The sequence below is a fragment of the Myotis lucifugus genome, unplaced genomic scaffold (assembly GCF_000147115.1).
Source record: "Myotis lucifugus unplaced genomic scaffold, Myoluc2.0 scaffold_1, whole genome shotgun sequence".
In the NCBI taxonomy this organism is placed as follows: Eukaryota; Metazoa; Chordata; class Mammalia; order Chiroptera; family Vespertilionidae; genus Myotis; species Myotis lucifugus.
Genome location: NW_005871049.1, coordinates 5,969,213 through 5,987,193, shown reverse-complemented (window position 1 = coordinate 5,987,193; position 17,981 = coordinate 5,969,213). Strand labels below are relative to the sequence as shown.

General features: G+C 39.9%; 1 protein-coding gene across 1 annotated transcript in view; it reads right to left on the bottom strand.

The window, feature by feature from the left end:
- The window catches only part of INTU (inturned planar cell polarity protein), a 58,711-nt gene that overhangs the window by 5,150 nt on the left and 35,580 nt on the right, over window positions 1-17,981 (bottom strand). Inside the window, exons 9-14 of the mRNA XM_006081667.3 lie at window positions 10,899-10,952; window positions 9,486-9,548; window positions 7,777-7,998; window positions 6,430-6,903; window positions 4,161-4,258; window positions 1,342-1,531 (exon numbers count right to left, since the gene is read on the bottom strand). Of these exons, the coding sequence (XP_006081729.1) occupies window positions 1,342-1,531; window positions 4,161-4,258; window positions 6,430-6,903; window positions 7,777-7,998; window positions 9,486-9,548; window positions 10,899-10,952 (1,101 nt within the window). The remainder of the gene's footprint in view (window positions 1-1,341; window positions 1,532-4,160; window positions 4,259-6,429; window positions 6,904-7,776; window positions 7,999-9,485; window positions 9,549-10,898; window positions 10,953-17,981) is intronic.

Genomic DNA, 17,981 nt, shown 5'->3' with positions numbered 1-17,981 from the left:
GGATTTATTTATCTTCTATAATTGAAACTTTGTAGACTTGAGCGGACCTGAGGGCCGGCCAGGGCAGGCGGGAAGCTTGGCTTCCTCCATCGCCGGCGGCAACCCAAGCCTCCTGCTCGCTCCAGCGCCGTGGCTGCCGCCATCTTAGTTGGGTTAATTTGCATACTCGGTCCTGATTGGCTGGTGGGCGTGGCTTGTACATAGCAGAGGGATGGTTAATTTGCATGTTTCTTTTTTATTATATAGGATTATATTAGCAGTTTATAGGTCTTTCTTCCCCAGTACAGGATAAGCTTCTTTTCCAGGCAGAGACAATATACTTCTCATCTTTGTTGTTGTTTTTTTGCTTTTTCTTGTTGTTGTTGTTGTTAATCCTCACCCAAGGATTTTTTCCCCCATTTATTTTTTATTTTTTAGAGAGGGGAAGGGAGGGAAGAGGAACGAGAGAAGGGGAGAGAGAAGCATTGGATGTAAGAGAGACACATCGATTGGCTGCCTCCCACATGCACTCTAACCGGGTGGGAGATTGAACTTGCAACCCAGGTACATGCTCTTGACTGGTAATCAAACCCGAGACCCTTCAGCCCACAGGCTGAAGCTCTCTAACCCACTAGCAACCAGCCAGGGCATCTTTGTAGTATTTCTTTTAAAAAAACAATCCTCACCCTAGGATATTATTCCACTGATTTTTAGGGAGAGTGGAAGAGAGAGGGAAGGCCAGAGAGAAACATTGATGTAAGAGAAACACATCGATTGGTTGCCTCCTGCACGTGCCCTGACCAGGGACTAGGCCAGGGAGGATTCTACAACCAAGGTACATACCCTTGACTGGAACAGAACCCAGGACCCTTCAGCCTGCAGGTTGAAGCTCTATCCACTGAGCTAACTCATCTAGAGCTGTATTATTATTTTTAAAGTTGTTGGTACATAGTAGGTACTTAATGAATGTATTAATAATGAGTAGATTACTGTGTAGATTAGTGAATAAACAGATGATTTTATAATATACTTAAAACACATTAAACTTAAAACAGATGTATCTCTCTAAATTTCCCATTGATAAAATCATTAGCAAAGCAATGACTTATGTGAAATATAAATATTTTTTTTGTGAGGCTCAGGTCAAAATAGTGGAGTGATCCTTGGTTCTTCTTTCTCTTATAACCCTTATTTAATCCATCAACAAACCCTCTGGCTTACCCTCCAGAATACAGAAGCCACTATGTTTCTTGTTTTGAGAATTTCCATAGCTGGACATATTAATTAAAGAGCTTTTAGAGAGAATATTTAGAGTTATAGAAATGAAACTGGCATAAAACTGTATTTATAGCAGTGCCCTACCTCTTCCATCAAGGTCTGTTGAAAAACTGCACGAATGGAGAGACAACACTGATGGAAATTCTTTATTAGCTGAGGGTGGATAGAGCCGCTTAGCTGGGCCACTTCTTCATGGGTAGGAGTAATAAAGATCCCTTGCACTGTTTCTAAAGCAACATAGTGGAAAAGTGTGTTCTCAGGACCAGATGTCAATCTTGAAAAAAAAAAAGATATTTAAGCAAATGTAAAAATATTGCTTTATTTTGAATTGTGTAGATTCCTAATTACTATTTTATCTACAATACTAGTGCCCCGGTGCATGAATTCGTGCACATTGAAAGGCAATTAATTAGAAGGTGGCTGGTGGGGTGGGACTGGGCTAGATGGTCTGGACACGCCCTGGAGCCAACCTCCTGCAGTTCTTCCCTAGCTGGCCACACCAGGGACAGCACTGCGGCTCAAAGGGTGTCTGCGGAGTGAGCGGGGTTCCTCTGGCAGGTGGGGTCCCTTGGCCTGGCCTGTGGGGATCAGGCTGAAACCGGCTCTTGACATCCCCCAAGGGGTCCCAGAGTGTGAGAGGGTTTCTTGGGTGATACACCCTGGAATCGGGCTCCCTCCAGAGCTTGGCAGCTCCTGCATTGAGTGTCTGCCTTGCTACCGGTCGGACGGTCACTTAGCCATACATATATATATATATATATGTATGCATATATATATATATATATATATATATATATAGATAGATAGATAGATAGATAGATAGATAGATATTAGGAGTCTAATTAGGGAAGAAAAACTAGGCCAAACATTTCATTCCCTCATTTAATTCCCTCTTCCTCTTTAACTGAAGTACAGACTAGCGTTATTATCAATTCCCTAATGGAGGCAAGTATTATGGAATTGATAAACAAACACCAATTCACTTGCAAGTAACTTAATTCACCCCTTTGCTACACAACCCAAATTGGCCAATCCCCTTTTTTTCCATTGTTGGTAATAAATAACTTAGCCCATGTCTGGCCCAAATCTCTTCAAGCCATAAACATGCTATCAGTCAAGGGTGGATCACATATAAAAACATCTTTCAACAAACTAAATACATTTAAGTTAGCAGCATTAAAGCCTTTTACCATGATAGTTAAATTGATGATCTTGAAGAAAAATAAAATTATTACTAACTGCAGAGTTGGGTTAATATTCTAGATTACAATGGCAATTACTCGTTGTATTCTATTTCTCATTAATAGTCTTACTTCTCTTCTGTATTCTCTTAGTATCTTTATTTCTCCTCTCTTCTTCTTCTCTATCCTTTCATCCCCTATTTAGGTCTCAAATAGGCCAGTAGAACCTATAATAATAATATACTGAATACCCTCTTTGTGCAAGGGTAGATACTTTAAAATATCTTAGTCTTAATTCTCATAATGACCCTGCAGGGTAGTAAATATTACCATCCTTGTTTTAACCATGAAGAAATCAATGTTCAGAGGACTTGGATTAACTTTCTTGAAGTCACATAGCTAAGTGGCACAGCTCAGCTGACTCTGTAACTTGATCTACTATACCTTGCTTTCTTTTTCTCTACTGCTGACTTCTGATTGGCAATCTTTAAATATATAGACAGCAGTTCCCATCAGCATCTCAAATATTCAGGTTGCCCCATTCTAATTCTGGTATCTATAGTAAAATATTTCTTCAGTTGATTTTTTTTTCCAGCCATGAGCACAGAGGCAAGCAAAGGTATATTTCGGCTCTTAGCCTAGATACTGCCTCCATTATCTCTGTGAGGTACTGGGAATGAGCACTCTGGGATAAGGAGTATCTGAGCAGCATACCACAGCATCTACTAGAGCATAAAAATAGTAAACTCTAAAAATTAGACACACAAAAGGGAGGTTACCTGTTGAAGAGAGATAAAGGGTGGCTTTCACATTTTGAACTATTATTTTATATGTGTCTTTTTTAAAATCCTCACCTGAGGATACCTTTTCCATTGATTTTTCAGAGAGAATGGAAGAAAGGGAGAGAGAGAGAGAGAGAAACACTGACTGGCTGCCCTTGCATGCACTTGGGACTGGGGCTGGGTATCAAGTCTGCAACCAAAGTATATGCCTTTGACAGGAATTAAAACCATGACCCTTCAGTCGGCAGCTGATGCTCCAACCATTAAGCAAAACAGGCTTGGGTTGTATGTGTTTTATCTCTTACTAGAGGCTTGGTGCACGAATTCGTGCATGGGTGGGGTCCGGCTGGCCCACACGATGGGGGCTCATCGAGGGCGGGGCTGGCTGGGGGGAGGGACCATGGGCAGTTGGCTGGCCGGCCCCACCCCTGATTGGGGTGTTGGGGGCTGATCGTGGGTGGGGCTGGCCAGGGGTAGGGGCTGAGGGAGGGCTCCAGGGCGTGTCTGGCCCACCTCGCTCAGTCTTGATTGGCCAGACCCCAGCAGCAATCTAACCTATCGATCGGAGCATCTGCCCCCTGGTGGTCAGTGCATGTCATAGCAACTGGTCTACCGGTCGGCTGTCTGCTCCCTGGTGGTCAATGCATGTCATAGTGGGCGGTTGAGTGGCCTTAGCATATCATTAGCATATTATGCTTTGATTGGTTGAACGGACAACCAGACACTTAGCATATTAGGCTTTTATTATATAGGATAATATGAGTATGTTTCCTATTGTGTAATGAAGAACATTAGAGAAATAGCATACCTTTGGTATTTAAGATATAATTACAATTGTTGCACAAAATCTCTACATGTTATGGACTTGTACATTCTCATTGTAAAATTTCCTTAAAGCAAGAGTTTAAGTGAAAAAGAATATTGTAAGGAAGTTTCTTACTTCAATGTGTTATATACTTCCAATTCTTTCTCGGAAAGTTCCTTTTTCAAGTTTCCCAAATGAAATGGATTTGGAAGAGTAGACTTCTTTTTGCTGACCTGAAAAATACAGTTCAGTAGATTAGTTTATGCCTAAGAATAGAATTAAATAGCAGAAGTAATGTAAAAACTAAATATCCTTCTAAGAGAACTATTTTGCAATGTTACCTTTAAATACTTTCAGTGCTAACTTGTGCCTCTTGGCTTATCCTTTGCTGTCAGAGACCCCAGAGCCGTGTCATAGAAGGAAATGAAAGTTCTCCCCAAAACCCTCCTACCACAGCCATTATGGAGCCTTTACCAAGTTTTGTTATAATTTATATGTATGTGTATTTGTCTCCCTCACCAAACTGCACTCCTCAAAGGCAGGGGCTATATGTTATTCATCATTGTATCTATCTCTTTTGTGTAGCATAGACCTGGGCAGACAGTAGGTGTTCAATCAACAGTTGTCCAATAGCTAAATCTTAGAGATTAATTCAGGTTTTTTTAGGAGTTGTTCATGGCTTCCTAATTCTTTCCAAATATCCTTAAACTTCATTTCCTACCAATTTCACTGACTATGATAATAAGTACAGTACATATGTGAACACTTCCTAAATATATCCATTTAGGGCTCCAAGAGTGCTCTGTTATTTGGAATTAGGAGATAAAATCCATGACTATTTCTGCCATGACACGCAGACTCTCATTTTATTCCTGCCCCTTCTCAGACTTCTTCATCATGCTTCATCACCTCCATCCACTTAAATGACAACTTTTAACCCTTTGCACTCCGCTGTCCCCTCTCAGGGGACATCAGAATTCTAGCATATCACTCGGATGTCCCCTCTTAGGGGACATTGCAGTTTATTAGTGATTACGGGGAATTGAGTTATTTCAACGCAACTTTTTGAGACATGCATGTTTCCCTGAAGTTTTATCTTGAAATGGCACAAGAAATTAAATCAAAATATCGTAAAATTACTAAGATATATACAAGAAATGTCAGCGGGTTTTGTGTCGGATTAAACAATAAACTACATATTCCCAATGTGGGACAAAGAAAACGGGACTGCATTGTGTGTTCTAACAGGAAAACACCTGGTGGCAGGTGTCAAACCACTTATTACTGTCAAACATGCACTAATCAGCCTGCAATGCATATTGGGGAGTGTTACAAAACTTATCATACTGTACAAAATTATAAACAATAAAATATTTTTTTTTGCAAATATACATTTCTCGATGTCACCCAATTCATATAAGTCCAATATCATTATAATACGTTACTTGGTTCCAAAATTATACTAAATAATACGAGGGTCTGTAAATGCACGTTTCCGCCGCAAAGTAGCGTCGAGTAGCTGGTAGCCAATGTCCAGAATGGTTCGGAGTGCAAAGGGTTAAAAATGTTTCAAAAAAGCAGCGTCTTTAGAATAGGTAGAAAGCCTCCCGGGGTGATTATTTTGACAATCATTTAGATATAGTATGGTATTTTCATGGAAAAAAACATGCATAAAGTATGATAAATAAGCAGTCTGAAAAATGAACATTCTCTTTGCTTAATAGTCTCATTTTCAATTCTTGATATGGAGACCAGACCTTCACAAGTGCAGATTTTTAAAAATTTATAAAAACATAGAACAAGACACACACATATATTTTAAGTTACTGATTTTCTTTTTGTTTTTGCTGAACATTTTATTGGCTATTTAGTCAGATGAGCCCCCAAACTCCCCATAACTAGGCCGTTCCTATTAATATTGTAAATAGAGAAGACTGAGATGAACAGGGAAAGCAGGGTTAAAGTTTCCCTTCTTGTCAGTAGTGTCGAAGCAGATGTCCTGGATATTACTTATTATTTCTTATTCTTTTGGGTTCTAAATCATTGGTTTCCCAACAGTGACTAAAACCACCACCAGTTCAAATGAAGAATGATCTGCCATTAAAAATTCTATTAAAAAAAAAACAACAACCCAAAAAACTCTTCCACCCCAGCCGGCATGGCTTGATTCCTGGTCAGGGCACATGCCTGGGTTGCAGGCTCACTCCCCAGTGTGGGGCATGCAGAAGGCAGCCGATCAATGATTCTCTCTCATCATTGATGTCTCTCTCTCTCTCTTTCTGTCTCTCCTCTTCTTCTCTGAAATCAATAAAAATATATTAAAAAATTCTATTCCAATTATAAAATAAGGACTGGAAAGACAGCTCAGCTCCCAGAATGTACACACTTGAACGCACACACACACCTTAAGCAAGGCCCCACTTTCTTCCAAGCCATCGGATTCTTTTTGCCTCCGTACTGCATCTGGTGTAGTGTGGGGGCTCGGGCCAACACCTTCTCCACCTTCACAACCACTGTCAGATCCTCCACTGCTTCGGGAAGGACTGGGCTTACGTGTTTTTAAGGAATAGTCACCAAAAAGAGTTCTTCTGCAGGTTGGAGAGGTTGCTGCTTTGGAAATACCTTGTAGCCTACTGAGGATAGGAGAGGTTGTCAAACAATCTAATTTTTCATGTGATCCAGCAAGGAACCAGTCAGCACAAGATAAGCAGGGGCTTGGAGAAGATGCCAGCCGTTCATTTATGCGGCCACCTACTCCTTCCAGCTGTTGAAGAGTTGTTTTGCCCTGATCCACATATATACAGTCTGGTCCAGGGTTCCCAATAGCTTTGGATGAGCAGCCTCCAGCTTCTAATAGTACACATAACATATAATGCCTCTATAAGAAAAAAGTTGTTAGTATAGATTTAGCTACATGAAGATATTTATATGCAATATGCATCTATCAGTTTATGAATACTGAAGACATATAGGCATATGGCATAACCACGTGATGATTATTAAAAACTCCTCCCTCCCCTTTCCTTCTTAGATATGCTCAGTGCTTCTTGATCACCCTTGAAAACAAATCTTGTATTGCCTTGTCCTGATACACCATCAGTCACTACTTAGGCACATGTAATTCCCTAAGGTAGTTTTCTAAGAGCCTCAATTACTAGAAGTCCTTTCATTTATAATCACATATTTATTCTGATTCTATGTTCTTTTTATGTCTCCCTCTATTTCCCAAAACAAATCAGAGGATAAAACCACTATAAAAGTGGGAACAAGCCCAGCCAGCATGGCTCGGTGGTTGAGCGTCGACCTATGAACTAGAAGTTCACAGTTCGATTCTGGGTCAGGGCACATGCCTGGGTTGTGGGCTCTATCTCCAGTGTGGGGCGTGTGGTACCCAGTGTGGGGTGCACAGAAGGCAGCCGATCAATGATTCTCTCTCATCATTGATGTTTCTATCTCTCTCTCCCTCTCCCTTCCTCTCTGAAATCAATAAAAAAATATATTTAAAAAATGGGAACAAAAGATCTTAAGAACTTGCTAAAATCTTATCCTGGGATTCATTAATATTTCTCCATGGGTATTAAATGGATGCTAAAAAAAAAAAAAGGAATAAGGGGCATGTAACATTTTCTTGAATACTGATGTTGGATATGTTCATAATTTTAAATGATCATATTTGTGTATTTATTTACATAATAAATGGCAAAAACAAAACCAAACAAAAAAAACAAGAAAGAAACCAAGGCAAACTCACCCAGCCAACAATTAGCAAAAAATATCTCCCTTCAGGTTCCTGAAAGACTTCAGTGTTTGAATCTGTAGAAGGTTGGAGGTGATGTCGAGGAAACACTTCTCTCCATATTACCAACTGACCAATTCTTTGTTTTGCTGCTAAAGGCAGTAGGCCATAGTGGCGACAATATACGGCAATATCAATAAGATCATCCTTAGGCAAATGACTGCATATCAAATAACCCTTGAATTTAACCACAAAGAACAAAAATCAACCAGTGATATAAAGCAATAATCCCATAATATATTTCTAAGAGTTTTATAGGTACTTCTTCAGTTGGCTTAAAATATTCCAGTTTTAAGACAGTAAAAAGAATTCCCTCCACCCACTGAGGTCAACTAGAGATCAAATATTTATGATAACTTAAGTCAACAACAGGTAGATTGTAGCACAAAACAAGATCATCTATGCGTAGTATAAGCCTGAATGGCAAAAGTAGAATAGAACTGAATTCTGAGGATGGAAAGCAGAGAATGAGGAGTTGAAAAATGAAAACACTTAAATTCAACTGACACCTAACTTTCTTTAAAAAAACCCCATTATTTTTATTGCTGACATATTACTGATGTCCCCATTTCTACTCGACCCCCCACCCACCCCTATGTAGCCTCCCTTTCCTCTGACCATCACTGCACTGTGTCTATGGGTTATGCATATACTAGAGGCCCAGCGCACGATTAAATCGTGAGCGTGTAGGGTCCCGTAGGCCTAGCCTGCCATCAGGGCCATGTCTGCCGCCCCGCGACGCCTCACGCGCTATGCGGATGCTGCTGGAACCCCGCCACGTTCCAGGGATGCTACAGGCGCCCCATGACGCTCTGCCGACGTGCCGGTGCCCTAAGGGGGTGGTGGGGGGAGGGCCCGAGAGGTGCTCCATGCACCTCCTGGTGACCGGTCATTTGGTCGTTATGGCGTTACCATCATTGGCCTTTTATAATATAGATGTTCTTTGGCTAATCCCTTTACCTTTATTCATCCATTCCTGCCCCTGTCCCCCCTGACAGCTGTTAGTCTATTCCATGTATCCATGCCTCTGGATATTTAACTTTCTTTATGTGGAAGTTAACTACTTAACGTTAAAAGATTTATTAAAAAGATGCATAGTAAAAAAAAAATAAAATAAAATAAATAAAAAAATAAAAAGATGCATAGTGAGTCTAAAGATAAGAAACAAGCATACTACTGCAAAAGGAAACCAGAAACCACTCTCCCATATCTTATACACTTGGTTCTTTGAGTATAGTTTTTTCTTTACAAATTTATAAATGCTTTAGAACACAATGAAACCAGAAATATTTATTGTCTAGGTCAGCCGTGGGCAAACTACGGCCCGCGGGCCGGATCCAGCCCGTTTGAAATGAATAAAACTAAAAAAAAAAAAGACCGTACCCTTTTATGTAATGATGTTTACTTTGAATTTATATTAGTTCACACAAACACTCCATCCATGCTTTTGTTCTGGCCCTCCAGTCCAGTTTAAGAACCCACTGTGGCCCTCGAGTCAAAAAGTTTGCCCACCCCTGGTCTAGGTACAAGTTTTAAGATCTTAATTTTAGGGTACCTACATTCAGAGGAAAAGAGATAGATACATTTTTCATGTCTGCAAAAGTTTGAGAAAATTTAGGTCATATAGCAGTTGAACATTTATAAAGATTCAAGCTTCAACTTACCTTGTAAAACAAAGAAGACCCTAAAATCGTATACAGCCGCCTCATGTCATAGTAATCCTCAGACTGGGTGGGGGAGAAAACCACAGTGGATTAAAAAATCCTAGTTAAACAACAACAGTTAAAATGGCAATTATATTCTTTAGTAACTGAATTTTCCACAGCCTTTATTAGAAATCAATATACTAGGATATTAGGGTGAAAGGTAGTGCGCAAAGTAAGTATTTTGATTTAAAACAGTTTTATTTTTGTTTCTTATAAGAAACTACTGATTAGAGACATCTAAAAATAAACATAAGATTTCTTACACCATGAGGGATTAAAATAAATGTATCAAGACAAAAAGCATCTACCTACACATCATCTATGATATTTAACATTAACGTATATTATTTTTGATAATACAAATTGGTATAACCTATTTGAGGGCCACTGTGTGGTATGTAAAAAAAAATAAAAAACATACACTTTTTAATAGAATTATTTGTTATATGCAAAAATTGGAAGTGATTTTTTAGCAAAAAAGAATGGTTAACAAAATTAGATATATAACACAGTATCATACCTGAGTAGTCACAAAATGTTTTAGAATATACTGTTTTGCAAAGAATGCAAGCTGCAGAACAAAATATCACTATGATCTAGTTTTTGTTAAAATGGCACTCCTGATGATACACGTGTTTATTTTCAGGCCCTAATCTGGATCCAGTCATTTCCCTGAGGAGTCATGGTTCTTTGTAGCAAGAAATATTACTTATGCACCATGGCCTGGGTGCAAGTGGTCTTCCTTATTACTGGGGATGGTCACGATTTCTAGGCCTTTTCCCTTAACAGAACTAGGAAACACCATTTTTTTTTTTTAAGATTAAAAACCATACTTATACTTTCAATTTAAATCCAGATCTACAGATTTTTACATAATTTAATCAACATTACATGTATATCCTGTCTCACAAAACCCAGTTCTTAATGATACTGATGTAATTAATCTTTACATATATGTTATGTAACAAATATTTTTTTTATAAAATATTTTTATTGATTTCAGAGAGGAAGTGAGAGAGAGAGAGAGAGAGAGAGAGAGAGAGAGAGAGAGAGAAACATCAATGATGAGAGAGAATCATTGATCAGCTGCCTCCTGCACGCCCCACACTGGGGATCGAGCCTGAAACCTGGGCATGTGCCCTGACCAGGAATCAGACTGGTTCATAGGTCGATGTTCAACTGGCCAGGCACAAATATGTTCAACTGAGTAGAAAATCTTAAGGTAAGCAAAACAGACTTTGCCCTTGTCAAAATAGAGACCTAATGTTATGTATTTCAAGACTGCATGTTCACTTGCAATATTTTTAGAATGACTGATTTACAAAATGAGAAATCAACACTGTCTTTCCTGAAACTCACTGCTTCTCTTACCAGTTCTGCAAAATCTGCAGCCTCCAAGTCACTCAATGCTGTGTCTAATTCCATCTGTGTGGGGGAGAAAGAAGAGTAACACAAACAATTAACTGATAATTACTTTCAAATCATGGCCATATAAAAGTGTTTAATAATTACTTAAAGAATTGAATAAGTATCTTTCTCCTTTGTATTATTTAGGAACTGTCCCTCCCAGCCGGTGTGGCTCCGTGGTTGAGCATCAACCTGTGAACCAGGAGGTCACTGGTTCAATTCCCGGTCAGGGAACATGCTTGGGTTGCAGGCTCGATTCCCAGTAGGGGGTGTGCAGGAGGCAGCTGATCGATGATTCTCTCACAATTGATGTTTCTATCTCTCTCTTCCTCTCCCTTCCTCTCTCTGAAATAAAAAACAACAACAAACATGTTAAAAAAACAAACAGTCCCAAATAGAACATCTTGTTTTTAAGCTTTGCAATTACAAAAAAGTTAATTTAACATATAGGCATTTTTCAATTAAATCACAATTAAAAACTAGGCTTCCCTCTGAATTCAATATAAGATAATTTATGAGATTAAAAAATTGCTTTCAGTTTTAAGTTAGAAAATTTTTTAACATATTCAAATTCTTAGAGAAAAAATCAATCATAATGTAGCTAATCTATTTTGAGTTGTTTTTATTTTTCTGTTTCCTATATATTTCTCAACAGATGGATTCTTAGAAAATATCAACATTCTTCCCTTTCTCTCTCCTATCTATCTATATATTTAAAAGCCTAAGTGACTGGCTGGTAGTTATGACACACAATGACCACCAAGGGGCAGATGCTCTGACCAGTAGCTATGATGCACACTGACCACCAGGGGGCAGACGCTTAATGCAGGAACTGCCAAGCTGCAGAGGGAGCCCGATTCCGGGTAGCGTCACCCAAGAACCGCCCTCTTGCAATCTGGGGCCCCTTGGGGGATGTCAGAGAGCTGGTTTTCTGCCCGATCCCCACAGGCCAGGCCAAGGGACCCCACCTGCCAGAGGGACCCTGCTCATTCCGCAGACACCCTTTGAGCCTCAGCACCGCCTGTGGGAGGTTGGCTCCAGGACGTGTCCGGCCTGTCTTGCCCAGTTCCGCCCCGCCGGCCACCTTCTAATTAATTTCTTTTCAATGTGCACGAATCCGTGCACCGGGCCTCTATTGTTTTGTATAAAAGGACTGTTAATAATTATTCATGGATTAAAACAGGAAGGCAGGTGTTCTCTTGAAATCTGGCACAGCTTATCTACCCTACAGAGTTATTAGAAAAATATATTACTTAGGATTTAGCTTCTGTTTCTATGGAAATTGCCTAAACTCCTTCATGAATTTTTTTCCTCTCTAAAGCCTTCACAATTTAAAAACAATAAACTTAGCAGTTTAATCTGTAATGCATATACATGAATTAAAAACTATTGGCAATGAAAGTTTGTAGCATATACGCTATTTGTGAAAAATAATCCTCTAAAAAACAAGTCCAAGACACTCTCTGCAGGACTGTTTCACAAACTGTGTCTTTACTGAGATGACAAAAGCTTTGGAAACATTAGTCATGCTTTTTATTGCTTTTCTTAACCAGACTTATTACTCATTTGTGACCTACATTTTCCTGCATCTAGCAAATACTTCATGCTCTCCTTTCTGCAGCTATAGTTTCTCTTGAGAAAAACTACAGGACAAAAAGAAAATTACCCACTTGTGATTTTTTATTTCAGAAATGTTACTGTTTAATGGGTTGCTGTTCCTGCTATAGAACTCAATATATAGGCTAATGTACAAGGTTATTAGAACTGTTTCCTCATATTCCTTAAGAGAAAAGGTAAAGTATTTTTTCTCTTAATTATTCCAGTGTGCCTGAGGAAAAATGATTTTTTAAAAAAACAGAACATCTGACAAAAAAACAAAATAAGGAAATTTTCAAACACCTGGGAAGAACACTGAAGACCTCATTGTATACTAAACTCAGAACAAGTTAAGTTTTTTTCTAAGTTAAAATAACTTTCCACCTAAATTTATTAGGTATAAGTAACCTCACATGCATCTGTTTTCAACTATATATTTGTAAAATTTATTTCAGAGAGAAGAAGGGAGAGAGAAACATCTATGTGAGAAAGAAACATTGATCAGCTGCCTCTTGCATGCTCCCCAACTGGGAATTGAACCTGGAACCTGGGTTTGTGCCCTGAACAGAAATCAAACCTGACACCTCTTGGTGTACAGGACGAAGCTCCAACCAGCTGAGTCATACTGGCCATGGGCTACATTTTTTGAGGCATAAAAATCCTTAATATTTTTCATTAGAAAATATATAGTCACTAAACACTAATATATTTTTTTAACACAGTAAGCAATTTCAAAGAGAAGTGTGTAAATTATTTGAGTTTGCTGGTAATTTCAAGGGCTAGTATTTAAAACTTTACATTCACTAGAGACCTTTAGATCACTTTACAGAAGATGTCTATCTCATTTTCCAAAAATTTTGTTCTTACTTTTCTTAATTAGACTAAAAAATATAGAAAAAGTCTAAGCTATGTCCTCAGTATTTTCTGTGTATTAATCTCACCTACCCAACTGAACTGTGAGAATCCAGAGGAGCCTTTCCTGGATTCCCCAAAACATAACACAAATCCGAGTACCTGGCACAATGAAGACGGATCTCCAGACAGTAGTGTTAGACTTAACAAGGATAGAAGCAACTAAAAACAAGCAACTGGTATGACTTGAGGCAACAAATTAAAAAATATACACCAGAATTCACAGAGTGAGATCTCAGTTCAATATTCTTTTAGGTTGAGATAAATAAAAGCATTTAATAAAATGTATGCTAAATTAAGAAAAAATGCCAATAAGAAAACCAAATTAAGAAAAAATGCCAGTAAGAAAGAAATCTGAATATAGGAGGTAGCCTTCATGGAATTTATAAGTCCAAAACAGGCTCTATTTTAAAATGTCTTAAACTTCTTAGGGGGAAGATAATATTTACTCTTAATGTATCCAAAGTCTAAAGACACTGTTCCCCCAAAACATTAAACACCTCTAGTCTGGCAGATCTCATGAAATTGCACTTTCTGACTCACAAAATTGGCCTTCTGTCTTCAGAAGAGAAAAGACCCCCAAATGGGCATACGACAGACTTTGGAGCCAGTGTCTTTCTATCTTAAAGGTAAAGTTTTCTATTAACTATCTGTCTGTCTATATTGAACACTTATAATTTCTTATGAAAATACTGGTGGAGGTAGAATTATATGTATATATATCACAAACTTTTTAGTTTTTACATGAAAATGATAATTGTTGGCCTGAGATATCAAAAATTGCAGCAGCAGCAGTTGACAAGACAGAGACAAAATATGAGTATCAAAAAGTAAAAGTTTCACCGCTGCCGCCACCGCTGTGCGCTGACTCTCTGGAGAACGAGCATCCTATCTGGCCATGGCGTCTGTGCCCGTCCCTCCTCTCCCAGGTCTCCTCTCTACTGGGGAGGCGTAGGAAGGAAACCTCTGGTTTCCCCGAGAGAGATGCAGAGCCCATGGTTGGCCGCTGCCACTGCCGTGTGCTGGGTGTGCAAGTACCAGGAGAGCAAGAACTCTGGCTTTGCTCACCTTGGTGTTCCACAGCCTAGCACAATGCCTGACACATTGAGTGTCACAGGCAACTCATCCTGTTCTGGGTGATTCTGCAGAATCCATGGTGCCAGCCAACATCCATGACCCCACAGGTATTCCCCTTTCCCGAGTGGTCCAACCTAGGTCTTTTCCCAATAAGGATAGATCTTGTGCAAGAATTCTAGTGCCAGCTATTAAAAGAGAATTGGAGTGATGACTTCATTGCCATGTTTTCTGATTCCATTAATACTGGAATAAGAGGAACATGTGGTCCCCAGTCTTGTCCCATAGCAGATAGAATGAGCAACTAAATTGAATGACATTGGCAAAGTAGACACAGCTGGTGAGACAATTCACAGCTGGGAAGGGTAGAGGATGCCTGGAAAACGCCCAGGGCACCGCGACCACGCAAGCAGCAGCCATGTGAGCAGCCTGCCCCAGTCCGAGGAGTGGCAGCCTCACGCGGCCTGCCCCCATCAGAGCAGCAGCAGCTGCGAGAGCTGCCCGCCCCCATCTGAGGAGCAACAGCTGTGCAAGCAGCCCGCCCCCCGTCCGAGGAGCAGCAGCCTCACACACAGCCCACCACTGTCTGAGAAGCAGCAGTCCTGCAAGCAACCTGCCCCTGTCTGAGGAGCAGCAGCCTCGTGAGCAGCCCACCCCAGTCTGAGGAGCAGCAGCCGCATGAGCAGCCCGTCCCCGTATGAAGAGCAGTAGCCCTGCGAGCAACCTGCCCCCATCCGAGGAGTGGCAGCCCCAGCGAGCAGCCTGCCCCCATCCAAGGAGCAGCAGCTCCGTGAGCAGCCCACCCTGTCCGAGGAGCAGCAGCCACATGAGCAGCCCGTCCCCATATGAAGAGCAGCAGCCCTGCGAGCAACCTGCCCCCATCCAAGGAGCACCAGTCGTGCGAGCAGCCCATCCCCTTCCAAGGAGCAGCAGCTGCACAGACAGCCTGCCCCTGCCAGCCAGAGGAGCCACCACTGCTGTGAACAGAGCCCACCATAGGAGCCACCGCCAACTGAGGAGCAACCTCTGCTGCAACTGCCTGAGGAATAGCCGCCGCCTGAGGAGCCACTGCCGCCCAAGGAGCAGCCCCTGCTCTATTCGACATCTAGATCCTTCAGTGAGAGCAAAAGTGGGAAGACAAAGAAACCCACAAAGGAAAGAAAAGGAGAAATCGCCAGAAAAGCAGCTAAGTGAAACAGAGGCATGCAATTTGACAGAAAAATAATTCAGAATAAGGGTCATACAGTTCATAAACCAGAGGGATGAAAAAATTAACAACTTATATAAGAACCAAGAAGAAATAAAGAGTGATATAGCTGCAATAAAAAACACCATGGAAAGTTTCAACAGTAGACTAGGAGAAGGGGTGGACCAAATTAGCAAATTAGAAGACAGGGAAGCAAAACACACCCAAACTCAACTGCAATTGGAGAAAAAAATTAAAAGATAGGAGGAGAGCCTGAGGGAGATTTGGAACAACATGAAACAAAGCAACATATGAATAATAAGGATGCCAGAACGACAGGAAGAGGAACAAGGGTTAGAAAACCTATTTGAAGAAATAATGTCAAAAAACTTCCTTGATGTGGGGAAGAAAAAAGTCACACAAGCACAGAGAATCCCAAACAAGATAAACTCGAAAGATCCACACCGAGACACATTGTAATTACGATGGCAAATGTACAGGACAAAGAGAGAATCTTAAAGGCTACGGGAGAGAGACAGAAGCCCTAACCAGTTCGGCTCAGTGGATAGAGCATCGGCCTGTGGACTGAAGGGTCCCAGGTTTGATTCCGGTCAAGGGCATGTACCTTGGTTGCGAGCACATCCCCAGTAGGGAGTGTGCAGGAAGCAGCTGATTGATATTTCTCTCTCATCAATGTTTCTAACTCTCTATCCCTCTCCCTCCCTCTCTGTAAAAAAATCAATAAAATATATTTTAAAAAAGAGAGAGAGAGACAGAAAATTACATACAAGGGATCTCCCATTATATTATCAAATGTTTTCTCAACATAAACACATCAGACCAGAAAGGAATAGAAGGAAATTTACAAAGTGATGAAAATCAAGGGACTGAATCCAAGAATATTCTATTCAGCAACTGAAGGGAAAATAAGGCGCTTCACAGATAAAAAAAAAAGGCTAAGGGAGTTTATCACTACCAAGCTATCAATGCAAGAAATGCTAAAGTGAATGGTATAAAAAGAAGAAATAAAAAGGGAAGAAGGAACACAGGCACAAAAAATAAAAATGGCTACAAACAAGTACCTATCAATAATAACTTTAAACATAAACAGACTAAATGCTCCAATCAAAAGACATCGAGTGGCTGAATGGAAAAAACAACAACACATGACCCATATATATGCTGTCTACAAGAGACCCACTTCAGAATAAGGGGCTCACATAGACTGAAAGAGAAGGGATGGAAAAACATCTCTCAGGCAAATGGAAAAAAAGAGCTGGGGTAGTAATACTTATATCTGACAAAATAGACCTCAAAGTGAAGGCCATAGCAAGAGATAAGGAAGGCCACTTCATAATACTAAAGGGATCAATACAACAAGAGGATATAACCCTTGTAAACATATATGCACCCAATGCAGGAACACCTAAATACATAAAAAAAAACTCCTGGAAGATATCAAGGAAGAGATCAACAACAGTACAATCATAGTAGGGGACTTTAATACCCCAATGACATCACTGGATAAATCCTCTAGACAAAAAATCAGCAAAGAAATAGCAATCCTAAATGACTCACTAGATCAGATGGACTTAATTGACATCTTCAGAACATTTCACCCCAAAGCCACAGAATATACGTTCTTCTCAAGTGCACAAGGGACATTTTCAAAGACAGACCACATATTGGGTCACAGGCAAAGTCTCTCCAAATTCAAGAAGATTGAAATCATATCAAGCATCATCTCAGACCACAATGGCTTAATATTAGAAATAAACTACAATAGAAACAATCAAAATAATTGAAACACTTGTAAGCTGAAAAGCATGCTGTTAAACAATGATTGAGTTACCAAAGAGATCGAAGAAGAAATTAAAAACACCCTGGAAATGACAATGAAAACACAATAATCCAAAATCTATGGGACACAGTGAAAGCAGTCCTGAGAGGGAAGTTTATAGCTCTACAGGCCTACCTAAAAAAACAAGAAAAAAATGGTAATAAATCATCTAACTCTACAACTTAAAGAATTAGAAAGAGAGCAACAAGAAAAGCCCAGAGTGAGCAGAAGGAAGGAGATAATAAAGATCAGAACAGAAATAAATGATATAGAGACCAAAAAAACAACAACAAAAAAAACCCAATACAAAAGATCAATGAAACCTAGAGCTGGTTCTTTGAAAGGATAAACAAGATTGATGAACCTCTAGCCAAGCTCACCAAGAAGCAAAGAGAGAGGACCCAAATAAACAAAATCAGAAATGAAAGAGGCAAAGTAA